The 12,545-nt window shown below is 36.9% G+C and overlaps 1 protein-coding gene and 1 long non-coding RNA gene across 3 annotated transcripts in view; both read right to left on the bottom strand.

Moving 5' to 3' along the window:
• LOC306870868 overlaps positions 1–12,545 on the bottom strand; it is a 1,223,475-nt gene that overhangs the window by 453,627 nt on the left and 757,303 nt on the right. The gene's annotated exons all lie outside the window — the stretch shown is intronic.
• LOC306870852 (proprotein convertase subtilisin/kexin type 5-like) overlaps positions 236–12,545 on the bottom strand; it is a 38,979-nt gene continuing 26,669 nt past the window's right edge. Inside the window, exons 28-37 of the mRNA XM_079418312.1 lie at positions 10,751–10,834; positions 10,433–10,631; positions 9,413–9,627; positions 6,898–7,140; positions 6,027–6,260; positions 4,781–4,955; positions 4,376–4,593; positions 2,935–3,035; positions 2,624–2,819; positions 236–1,336 (exon numbers count right to left, since the gene is read on the bottom strand). Coding sequence (XP_079274438.1) covers positions 864–1,336; positions 2,624–2,819; positions 2,935–3,035; positions 4,376–4,593; positions 4,781–4,955; positions 6,027–6,260; positions 6,898–7,140; positions 9,413–9,627; positions 10,433–10,631; positions 10,751–10,834 — 2,138 coding nt within the window. The 3' untranslated portion in view covers positions 236–863. The remainder of the gene's footprint in view (positions 1,337–2,623; positions 2,820–2,934; positions 3,036–4,375; positions 4,594–4,780; positions 4,956–6,026; positions 6,261–6,897; positions 7,141–9,412; positions 9,628–10,432; positions 10,632–10,750; positions 10,835–12,545) is intronic.

Raw genomic sequence — 12,545 nt, 5'->3', positions numbered from 1 at the left:
CCAAAGCTGTCCAGTTCTTTAAAACACACATTTGCTAATAAAGTTTTATGTTGTTGTTTTTTTTTTTTTTCTTGGAATAGTTTACACAAATTAAGTTTCTTGTATTGATTATTCACAGTTATTTTACCCATATTTATAATTACGTTTGAATTGTATTTTAGGGTTAAAAGAAATGTCTGTAAAAGTAATGCATAATGTTCTGGAAGATAACACACAAAGTTCTGATTTTTTTTTTATAGTGCAGATTTTTAATCACATTCAAATATAATTTCTTTTGATATTCTTTTATTATTTGATTAGTAAAAAATGCAAAGCATCATAAAATTTGGTTCAATATCATTTTAATTGTTCGGTTTGGAATTATGTTTAAAAATATGATGAAGGCACAAATGTAACTGGAGGGACAAAAGTAGAATCTGTATTTGGATAAAAATTGATACTGAAATAGTAAATTAACACATTATTATACTTTTATTAAAATTCATAACTGACACACTTTCACAACAAAAAATAGCCAAGGTCAAAATCATAAGTGGGGAATTTTGTACTTGTTTGTACTTCTGGGAACCCTTGTACTTCTGCTACTATAATGTAAAGAAATGTACTGCACAGGGACTGTTGACAATGCACACATTCCCAAAAAAATAAATCACTCACACAGGTAGAACAAAAAAAGTCTTCATAACAGCTGAAAGATAAAAAGATCAGAAAAGACGAGCAGCTGAGAGAACTATTGAATAAAATCTTAAGCTACAATTAGTCATTGTCGAGATAGTTTTAATTATACAATGTTGCTTTTGTATTCTAAGAGACAAATTTCAGTAACCCAGGAGAATACATTTTCATTTAAACAGCTGAAGAAGTTATCGGTAGTTGTAGCTTTCATCGTCATATTCTAACTCATCCTCCTGCTCGTCTCCCAGCTGCCCGTATCTGAATTTGCGATACACCGTGCCGTCCTGTCCCATGTACACAATATCTTCGTCTTCATCATCTTCATCGTCATCATCCCGATTCCCCTTCTGATCACCGAGGTCCACCAGCTGCGACTCACGGAACCGTCCAGAACTAGAGCTTGCTTGACCACTGTAGGCGGATGATGATGTGCCCCTGTAGAAGCTGTCTCTGCCGCCACCATTGCCCAGTTTTTCATACCCACGTGGGACAGCAGGCTCAGGCATGGGTCGTTTGGCAAGAGAACGCTTAATGAGGATGATTACAGCAATCAAGGCCAAAACAAGCAGGATGGAGGTGGTGATGAAGAGTGGCAGGTTTCCCGTATAGTCCTCTTCTTCATGGTTACGGAAGGCAAAGTTAGTGCTGAGGACACACTCACCTTTAATAGAAATAAAAGTGTATTTTAATGCCTCGCACAAAGAATAAAGACAGGACAACTATTATTAGTTCCCCTACAAATAAAAATACAAGCTAGGCTCATTGAACAAAAGCATGCAACTTTTCTGTGTTTTGCAGCACTTTCAAAGTGAAATGTCCAGAATATTCAGTTTTTATTCGAAACATATAAGCATCAATCTGGCAAAGTTTATTACTTGGTTGCTGTATATCACGACAATGTAATGTCCGGAGAGGGGTGCTAAAAGGTTTATGTTCTCGCGATTAAAAATAACGTACTACCTACACTAAACACTACCATAAACCTAACCGATAGTTTAAAAAAGTGAGGGAAAAACATGTTTTCTGTAGCAACCATGCCATTTTAGCTTGCTTCTACAAGCCTTTGAGCTCTCTAACCATTAGTGGTTAGAGAGTCGGCTCTCTAACCATTAATGGTTAGAGAGTCGGACTCGTAATCCAAAGGTTGCGGGTTCGAGTCTCGGGCCGGTAGGGATTGTAGGTGGGGGGAGTGAATGTCCAGCGCTCTCTCCACCCTCAATACCACGACTGAGGTGCCCTTGAGCAAGGCACCGAACCCCCAACTGCTCCCCGGGCGCCGCAGCATAAATGGCTGCCCACTGCTCCGGGTGTGTGTTCACGGTGTGTGTGTTCACTGCTGTGTGTGTGCACGATGGATGGGTTAAATGCAGAGCACGAATTCCGAGTATGGGTCACCATACTTGGCAGTATGTCACTTCACTTCACTTTTATCATGACTCAAGGGACTGCAGTGCTGTACCGGGTCAGCTACTGAGCAAGTTTACTGCATCAGCAAAGCCATACATATGGAGCTTGTTATGTGATGCATATGGCGAAACGTATTAGTTTACAAATTATGCACCATGATAAAAGTGTTCTGAGGTCAGAATATTGCAAGGATTCGTCCAAAGGGCTTATTTTGCTTGTTTATCGGGGGCTTGCATAAAAAGACAAATAAGAGACTAATAACTACTACTCTTTTAAGTAAACCAATGTGACAATAAAAATATCTACAAATTCACAAAACTGATCTGAGATTAGGTAAAAACCTGTGCCTTTGGCACTTTGAAAGGTGCTCCTAACCACACAAACTATTTGCTAAGGTTCTGAAGCTTGACGAAGCAGTCTAATGAATTGCTAAGTAGAGGCATGTTTTTTCACTGAGCCTATGTTGTCAATTATGTCACTGATCAACCTGTTAGTGCAGGTAATATTTTTAAGAAGAATTGTCACTTTTAAGTCCAAATACCTCTTGTCTCGGTACAGTTACAGCACTCCTGCTGAACTGCGGCTGTGTCTTCCTGTTTTTCGTAGGTGCAGCAGGGCAGACAGCGCCCCTCTGTGGTCAGAATTAACTGTGCTGGGCAGATGGTGCAGTTATGAGGCCCAAGACCTTTGCATTCTAAACAGGACTCATCACATGACACACACTTATAGCCCTGTTCCTGTAGAGAGATCACAACAGATATCATGTGACAACATTCATAAAAAAAAAAAAAGTGTCAAAGTTGATTAGGAAGTAAACATGTTTGAATAGACTGCACAGGAACTGAAGTTTACCTCAGGCTCAGCATATTCTCCAGTGATGCAGGGTGACTCGCAAACACCCTGTGTGTGTGTATAACCTGGGTGACATGAGTCACAATCCTCAACACTCTTGCCTGTAAATTTAAATGACATTACAGCATTTTAGGATTAAATTATGGTTTATAAATTTTATTATTAAAAATAGAATTTTAAAGTGTTATTTAAAATAGTTATATGCATAAACCATTTGAAAGTTGATTTAATTCCTGAAGAAAAAAAAAGGCAAGTCAACCTGTAGTCACCCCCTTCCCCTTGTAAAAAACTTTAGCATACTTTTAAAACGGCTTATTATGGAAATAATATACTTGAATGGTTAGAACGTGGTTGGGTGCAAATTGAATGTAATGTTTTCTGACACTTAATTGCATGTTATATATGAAATGCAATTAGCTGAACTTAAAAAGTACTTGAGTTGAAATTATGATGTGTTAGAACTAAATGGTGCATTTAAATTATGTTGGAAAACCGCAAGTATCAGTGAGAAAATATGTTGGACAGTGGATGTAATGACTATAATTAACATAAAAAAAAATTTTTCATTTACAAGTTGCATGTAGAAAAAAAACATACCACTGTATTGTACAATTATGATAAAACATTTAACAATTAAATTTATAGAAATTTAAAGAAAAAACACCCAATGTACATCCATTATTCAACATTAAATAGACGTAGAGTAGATCACCATCTTACTCAAACATAAGTGATTTGAACGCACCTGACGTCATAATTACAACTTCCCAGCTTATAAATACAAACTTCCCAGCTTATAAATACAAACTTCCCAGCAGGACTCAAATTAATAAGTCTTTATATGTCGTTTCTAAATTACTTCTTTTGTCTTTGAAATATGGTTAAAATGTACTGAAAAATGTTCTGAACAACATATATGGTAAACTGCAATTTAATATTACTTCTTTTTGAAATGTGTGTGATGCATTTAAATATATTTGTAATTTGTAAGTTGCACATTTGTAATGACAAAGTTTAGCATTTAAAATACATTTACTTAAATATTGTAAATATTAAATAACACACTACAGCTAAAATTAAAATCAAGTACTTCACAGGTGTTTTAGTAAGTATAGTCAAGTCAAGCCATCAAAATAAGTGTATTTCTTTAAAGCATGATAAAAAATGATTTGAAATGTATTAAAGTAAAAGTTTTCTTAATTGTTCTAAGAAACATTAAGTCATGAAAGTGTGCTCTCTGTACAAGTATACTTATTTTAAGTATGGCATTATTATTTTATTATCTGCAAATACAATTTTTTTTTAAATATTCTTTTAGGATTTGAAATACACTCCAAGTGCATATTCAGTACAATTAGACTCACTTCTGTTTCACAAGAGCCCATTTAGTGAACTGACTAGCTTGTCTGAAATACATAGTCACATTTCTTCCATACTGTACCTGTGCATGTTCTGCAGCTGGGGTGACAGGCTTCACATGTTTTGTGGTGTGTATCATGGTAGTACGCTTCAGGACAGTAAGACACACAGCGCCCCTGTTTCCTGATGAACAGCATCCCCTCTCTGCAGCTCACACACCCCTCAGCACCAGCCTGTAGACACTCTCCACAGCTCTCGTGACAACGCTCACACGTCATAGAGACAGCTGAGGCGTAGTGACTGAAAAAGATTCAGTCAAAAACATTTAAAAAAGAAAATTAAATGCAGATTTATTAGAATTCTTAATTAGAAATTAAGAAGCCAGTCCAGTTAGACCTAATACTGTCTGATTAATCGGCCTAGGTGATATGCTGCATGTTTATAAGGCAACAATGCCTTACTACAGGCATTGAAGTGTTGTAGTTACCCAGAGCGGCATGTGTCCACACATTCCTTGACGTCTCTGTAGAGGTGAGCTCTGCAGCTCAGGCACTCGTGGCTGTGCCGCCCCATGCAGGTGAGGCAGTTAGGATGACAGGGCTCACAGCGCTGTGTTTCCCCTTTGAAGAATTCATCTGGACACTGATTCACACAGCTGCCATCTGTGGATCAAGTAGAACCTTTGTTTACACTAAAGCCTATGAAATATTATTTGAGTCTCAGGAATTATCATTATATTTGAACATGTGGAATTACTCTACACATATGGTTAAAAACGTCTTCATTTGAGATTTTAGTTCAATTCAATGTCAGTAGTATAACATTACCATACCATTAATGCAATTACATAGACATCATAAAACAATTGAAGTTTATATATTTGGTAAGATATACATTTATAAATGACAAAGTACAAATAAAGCCGTCAATACTTTGTGTCTTTCTATTATTGTGGCCAAAAATGTAATGTGGACTTTAAATTTAATTTTTTTTAATGATTATTAACGTATATTATCTAATATCAAGATGCAATTACATGTATTCCCATCAATGTTTTGGTTATAATAAATGATGAACAATTACCCTATTCACAAATGTTTGGAGTCAGTAAGATTTATAAGTCTCTCATGCTCAGTACAGATATTTGATAAAAAAAATACTCTAAAACAGTAATACTGTGAAATATTATTACACTTTAAAATAACTGTTCCTATTTTTAGATATATTTCAAATCTAATTTAATCATTTAATGGCAATTCTGCAGCAGGCAGTACTCCAGTCTTCGGTGATCACACACAGTCCTTTAGGAATTATTCAAAAATGCTGATTTTGTGCTCAACAACGATTCTTATTATTGTAAATGTTGAAAACAGATGTGCTGCTTAATATTTTTGTGGAAACTGTGATACTTTGTGTCTTTTCATGATTCTCTGATGAATAGAAAGTTCAAAAGAGCATTATAAAAATAGTATTAATAGTTATAAATACCATGTCCTTGCTGAACAAAAGTATTGACCACTTTACCATATTTATGGCCCATATATTGTTGTTAATTCATGAAAAGATTTAGGTGCAGTACAACTTCTAAAGTATCAAAAATCTAGAAAATGAATTGAATATTGAAATGAATGTGTGCCTATTCAATTGAAATTAATAGCTTTTTCCCCTTTGCACTGAAGTCATCTTCCACTTGTGAATCAAGAGCGTATCAGGCCTCAATGGGATGAACTCACTGAGTAGATAGTGGTTCTGGTTGCAGCTGAGGCACTGGTCCTGATGTGGGCCAGAGCACTCGTGGCAATACTTTTGACACAAGTGACATTCTCCATCCTGGTTGCTGTAGTGGTGTGAGGGACATGTGATGAGTGTAGCACAGCGCCCATGAGCATCCATCGCCAGGCCCTCAGAGCAGCTGGTGCAGGATGTGTCGTGAGGACCAGAACAGGTTAGACAGGAACTGTCGCAGGCTGCAGAACACCAGCAGAAAAAAAAAAAAAAAAAGACTTTATTAACATTATGTGATCTAGTGACGATTTGAAAATTTCAACCGTCACCTGGATCACCAAACCATGTCAGTAATTGTGTCAGTCATTACCAAAAAGTAAGTAGTCTTGTCCCTACACCAAATAAATGGAACAAAACCTCACAGGTTTCATAAATTGAAAAAATAATGAATTAATTACTAAAATGAATTAAATTAATAATCAATAGCAAATTAAACAACTACCAAGGATATACTGTACATCCTTAACTATGATACATAGAGTACACTCACATCAACCAATACGATATAGCAAAGCTCGGCTGTGTTCTTGTTTAAAACTTTGTCAAATGTAAACTCCATTATTGCAACTCTTTGTAAAGTTGCATGTATACCCTTTCCAACTTTATGTAAAGTGATATATACTATATAACAAATCTCAACCTTCATGTTTAAGTAACCCTTACCTTTACCCATATGCAAAATAAATTTTCATCTTATGTTTGTGTTCATCATTTTAAATATATTTGTTAGTTTCTTTAGGTGTAATAAAGAACAATTCAGTGGAAAAACATGACAGTGCACTTTTAATAGTAACGGTAAGGAACGTCATGTAGTCTCACCCATGCATTCTTCGGACCTGCTTTCCCTGTAAGTAGGTGCGGGGCAGGGGGCTAGACATGCTCCGTTGTGCAGTGTGTGGTCAGTGTCGGAACAGGAATCACAGTTGTTTGGTTCGGGCCCATCACATAACTCACAATCGGCGTGGCAACCCTCGCAAATGCCTTGATTCGTGTCCTCAAAAAACCCATCAGGACACACCACTATACACTGACCCACATGCAGGAAGAAGTCTTCCCTACACTCTGAAATTAAATGAACAGAAGAAAATTAAATAGGTAACATATTTAACAATGAATGTGAAAATGCTAAGACTGATAAAGTTAGAATTTCTAAATTACTTCAATATATGTAACAGCATGTATTTTACTTATTTATTCATGTGATGTCATTTATATATTTACTTAATTGGACATTCCAACTGTTTCATTTAGTTTGATTTCTAAAGATTAGTTATAGTTGTACCAGCACAGGTGTTTGTGTTCAACACGGGTTTATTTTTATTAGAAAATGATGGCGAACGACCAAAGCAATGTCAATATACAGGTCCTTCTCAAAAAATTAGCATATTGTGATAAAGTTAATTATTTTCTGTAATGTACTTATAAACATTAGACTTTCATATATTTTAGATTCATTACAACACAACTGAAGTAGTTCAAGCCTTTTATTGTTTTAATATTGATATTTTGACATACAGCTCATGAAAACCCAAAATTCCTATCTCAAAAAAATAGCATATTTCATCCGACCAATAAAAGAAAAGTGTTTTTAATACAAAAAAAGTCAACCTTCAAATAATTATGTTCAGTTATGCACTCAATACTTGGTCGGGAATCCTTTTGCAGAAATGACTGCTTCAATGCGGCGTGGCATGAAGGCAATCAGCCTGTGGCACTGCTGAGGTGTTATGGAGGCCCAGGATGCTTCGATAGCGGCCTTAAGCTCATCCAGAGTGTTGGGTCTTGCGTCTCTCAACTTTCTCTTCACAATATCCCACAGATTCTCTATGGGGTTCAGGTCAGGAGAGTTGGCAGGCCAATTGAGCACAGTAATACCATGGTCAGTAAACCATTTACCAGTGGTTTTGGCACTGTGAGCAGGTGCCAGGTCGTGCTGAAAAATGAAATCTTCATCTCCATAAAGCTTTTCAGCAGATGGAAGCATGAAGTGCTCCAAAATCTCCTGATAGCTAGCTGCATTGACCCTGCCCTTGATAAAACACAGTGGACCAACACCAGCTTCACTGACTGTGGGTACTTGACACTGGACTTCAGGCATTTTGGCATTTCCCTCTCCCCAGTCTTCCTCCAGACTCTGGCACCTTGATTTCCGAATGACATGCAAAATTTGTGTCCAGTGCTGCTTCTCTGTAGCCCAGGTCAGGCGCTTCTGCCGCTGTTTCTGGTTCAAAAGTGGCTTGACCTGGGGAATGCGGCACCTGTAGCCCATTTCCTGCACACGCCTGTACACGGTGGCTCTGGATGTTTCTACTCCAGACTCAGTCCACTGCTTCCGCAGGTCCCCCAAGGTCTGGAATCGGTCCTTCTCCACAATCTTCCTCAGGGTCCGGTCACCTCTTCTCGTTGTGCTGCGTTTTCTGCCACACTTTTTCCTTCCCACAGACTTCCCACTGAGGTGCCTTGATACAACACTCTGGGAACAGCCTATTCGTTCAGAAATTTCTTTCTGTGTCTTACCCGCTTGCTTGAGGGTGTCAATGATGGCCTTCTGGACAGCAGTCAGGTCGGCAGTCTTACCCATGATTGCGGTTTTGAGTAATGAACCAGGCTGGGAGTTTTTAAAAGCCTCAGGAATCTTTTGCAGGTGTTTAGAGTTAATTAGTTGATTCAGATGATTAGGTTAATAGCTCGTTTAGAGAACCTTTTCATGATATGCTAATTTTTTGAGATAGGAATTTTGGGTTTTCATGAGCTGTATGCCAAAATCATCAATATTAAAACAATAAAAGGCTTGAACTACTTCAGTTGTGTGTAATGAATCTAAAATATATGAAAGTCTAATGTTTATCAGTACATTACAGAAAATAATGAACTTTATCACAATATGCTAATTTTTTGAGAAGGACCTGGTACATTTTATCAAGTCAGGCATTTTTTAGGAATTGAACCCATGACCCGCCATGCTTTACTGTTTGACCTAGAGGAAAGTTTAATTATCAACATGTATGAAAACTGTATAAAAATATATGAAACACTGTTGGTATTTATGCTACGGAGAAAGCCACTACATTTTCAGAAAAAAATGTAATAAAAAAATGCACAGTATTATTATTTAAAGTGGGTAATAAAATTGAACTTTAAGGAATTAATATGCATTCTTTAGGAGGAAATGTGTACAAAGGTGTACATTTTTGACAGTTACAGCTGTTGTAGAGATAGCAGAGTGTAGAAGACTGTTGCAGCAACAATAAAACATGTTTGTAACTAGTTGTTTTCTTAACATAAAAGAACAGTTCATGAAAACATGCAAAATTGTGATGAATTTCAGTCTCACCTGTACAGAGTCCGTCCTCAGAGCAGATAACACAGTTCTCTGGACACTGCACACACTCCCCGTTCCTCACTGTGTGTCCAGGCGGACATCTCTCCACACACTCATGATTGTGGAGCAGTAGCGTCTCCTCACAGCTCAGACAGTGTGTTGCACTCTTCTCACAGGACGTACAACCAGATGCACAGCTCTTACACACCTGACCCACAGGATACCCTCTGAACACATATACACATGCACATCATTTAATACAGTAAAAATGTACAATATAACTACTACAATTGCCTTACATTTTTTTTATTTTACAAAATCCATCCTGGAATTGAGACTTTTTATGAGTGCCATTTTATTTGTAATCCTAAAATGCCCACTGTATCATATTTACTACACAAATTAAGTCCTCGATATTATCAACAATCAAAACTTTGTTGAAAAATTTGTTGTACTACATGTAATGTCTTCATCTGATTGATAGATTGATGGCTTATACTTTTTTGCAAGTAAAAGTCCTTAAACAACCGTTTTATTTGTTTAAATAAATTATTAAAAAACGCCCCCTTGTGGTACAACTGTATTGCATTATATGCTTTGCCCTCCACAATAAATTGCAGAGCTTTGATCATAAAATCAAGCATTTAAATATCATCTTACTAAGTCGTATTATTGGGAAATATAGCGTAGCTGATATTTATGCATTTTATATAAGAAGTTTAATTTATTTGCCTTACAAGCTATATAATTTCCTCTTACTTTCGGCTATATAACGATCAGCAACTGCACCAAATTGCATATTTTTGGTCAGTTTCGGCCTTTGGGGCTAAAAGTCTGTTGTATCAAATATGACAGTCAACAAAAAAGCAAATAAAAAACGTAATTACACTGCAATTAATGTAATTGATTTAACTTAACATTTGAACTAGAGAGTTCATGCGAGTCTAAATTATAACTAAATGGGTGCAAGAAACCTAAAAAACAGTACATTTGTTTTTCATTCCTCTACATTAATGTTTGTAAATGGCTAACCTTGTGCACTTGCGCACACACTGGCCGGCTTGCAAATAAAGACGGTTTTTACGTGCTGACTGGCAACGTGTGCAGAGCTGCTCATCCTGGCACTGGGCACAACCTTGAGGGCAAGTCTCACAGTGCCCGCTCTCCTTACTGCCAAAGCTGCCCACCGGGCATTGTACCACACACATCTGATCTGCATTCAGATATCGACCTAGAAGACAGAGTGGTGAAAACACACATAAATAATGCATAATTGTCCATTCACCTAACCCTTTATGCAACCAACCAAAGATTTTTCCATCCATCATATTCTTCTTTGAGTTGTATTACCTTCGAAACAGGTGTTGCATTGAGTCTTCATTTCCCCCCAGCAGGATTCACATGAAGAGTGACAGGCCTCACATTCCCCATCATCTGAGAGATGAGAGCAGGAGCAGTTATATCCAGTAATTATTTTATAGCAAATGTATAAAAAAAAAATTTTTAAACTATATTTTTTAAAATATTGTACTTGAAAAAAATACAATATTTTCCCATTAAGGCCATAAGTGTACTTGAAGAGAGAACACTTTCATGACTATGTTTCTTAGCACACTTTGTAATATATCAGACTAAAAATATTACTGTAATGATGTGAACAAGACGCGGATCCATGTGCAAACTTTTAATTATACAAACAGAGTCCAAAGGGGCAAGGAAGAGAGATAATCCAGGTACACGAGCAGTAGTCCAAGAGGGCTACAAACAGAGTCCAAAGGGGCAATGCAAAGGGTTAATCCAGGAAACACAGGCAGAAAACAGGAAACGAGACTAAACACAAAACAAACTAAACTTAGATTTACAAAACACAGAATGGCTCGGTGAGGCAGCTAACACGCGGAGAGTGTTATACGCAGGACCAGACTCAGAGCTAGACATACACACAGACAGGTTAACAGAAAACACAGGACAATACACAGGCAGGATAAAACACTGGTAAACAGAAATGGCACAGGCAAGCCACAAGAGAGATCAAACCACAGAAGGGTGAACAGCATACGCAGTTCACCCTTGCTCGGCAGAGAGGAAGAGGAAGTCCATGGTTTAAGTAAAGTGTGTGATAGTTCTCAGGTGTGAACGTGATTAGGGCAGTCAGCTGTATATGTGTCGTCAGTGCAATGGATGATGGAAATTGTAGTTCAGTGTGCTGTGTGGTGTGAGAGTCAATATGATGGAGAGGCGGCCTCTGGTGGCTATCAGGCGGAAGGCCACAGACCGGATTCGTGACAATTACTTTGAAGTACATTTTAGATCACTATGTAATTGATGTGTTGACCAACATACTAAAGTACATGTAAAGTACTTGCATTATTTGATAATACATCTATAGTTAATATATTTAAAATATACTAAAATCCAACTTCTTTATTAAAGTACCTAAAATAATTTTTTTCTTTGTTAATGAATGAACCAACAACTTCAATGATCTAAAAAAACAATAAAGTAAAATGACACAGTCATATAAATGAATGAATGAATGAATGCTAAATTACCTTATCTAACAACTAAAGGGTGCACATAGAGTAATAATACACACCCGTACTACTATAAATGTTTTAGGGGAAAATATGCTAGAGTTCTGCCCCAGTGAGAAGCTGTTGTAAGGTACAATTGTAAGGTAAAATTGTTGCACATTTTCATCTGAGAGTGGACCTACAAAGAAGTGACCATACAGACAGCTCAAGATTTATTGCAGTCATTTTGCATTCAGTCATTTTACTTTATATTTCTAATAAGTTAATTATAACTGATTTGCCATAGGTTGCCAAACTAAAACATTCTTATATGATATTACAAATATTTCCTGCTAAATCATCAGTTAATAATAGGCTTTTCCAAAGCTAAGCACTTGAAAAAAGCCCATTATGTAATAGTGGAAATTAATTCTGAAGCACTATGGTTAAAAACTCTGTTTTGTTTTCAGCAGGATCCTAAAATCCAAACCTAATCAAAGACACGTGACCAAACTAATTAAGGTCTTCAGCATCACATTTTCCAGAAAATCACATCAGGCAGGTTGGAAATAAACTTGCCAGGGACAGTGGGTCTCTAGGAGCGGTTCTGAAGAAGAAATGTAGTTTCAATG

Source organism: Barbus barbus (assembly GCF_936440315.1).
Source record: "Barbus barbus genome assembly, chromosome: 6".
Lineage (NCBI taxonomy): Eukaryota > Metazoa > Chordata > Actinopteri > Cypriniformes > Cyprinidae > Barbus > Barbus barbus.
Note: the sequence above shows the minus strand (reverse complement) of the source record. Positions and strands in the feature narration are given on the sequence as shown.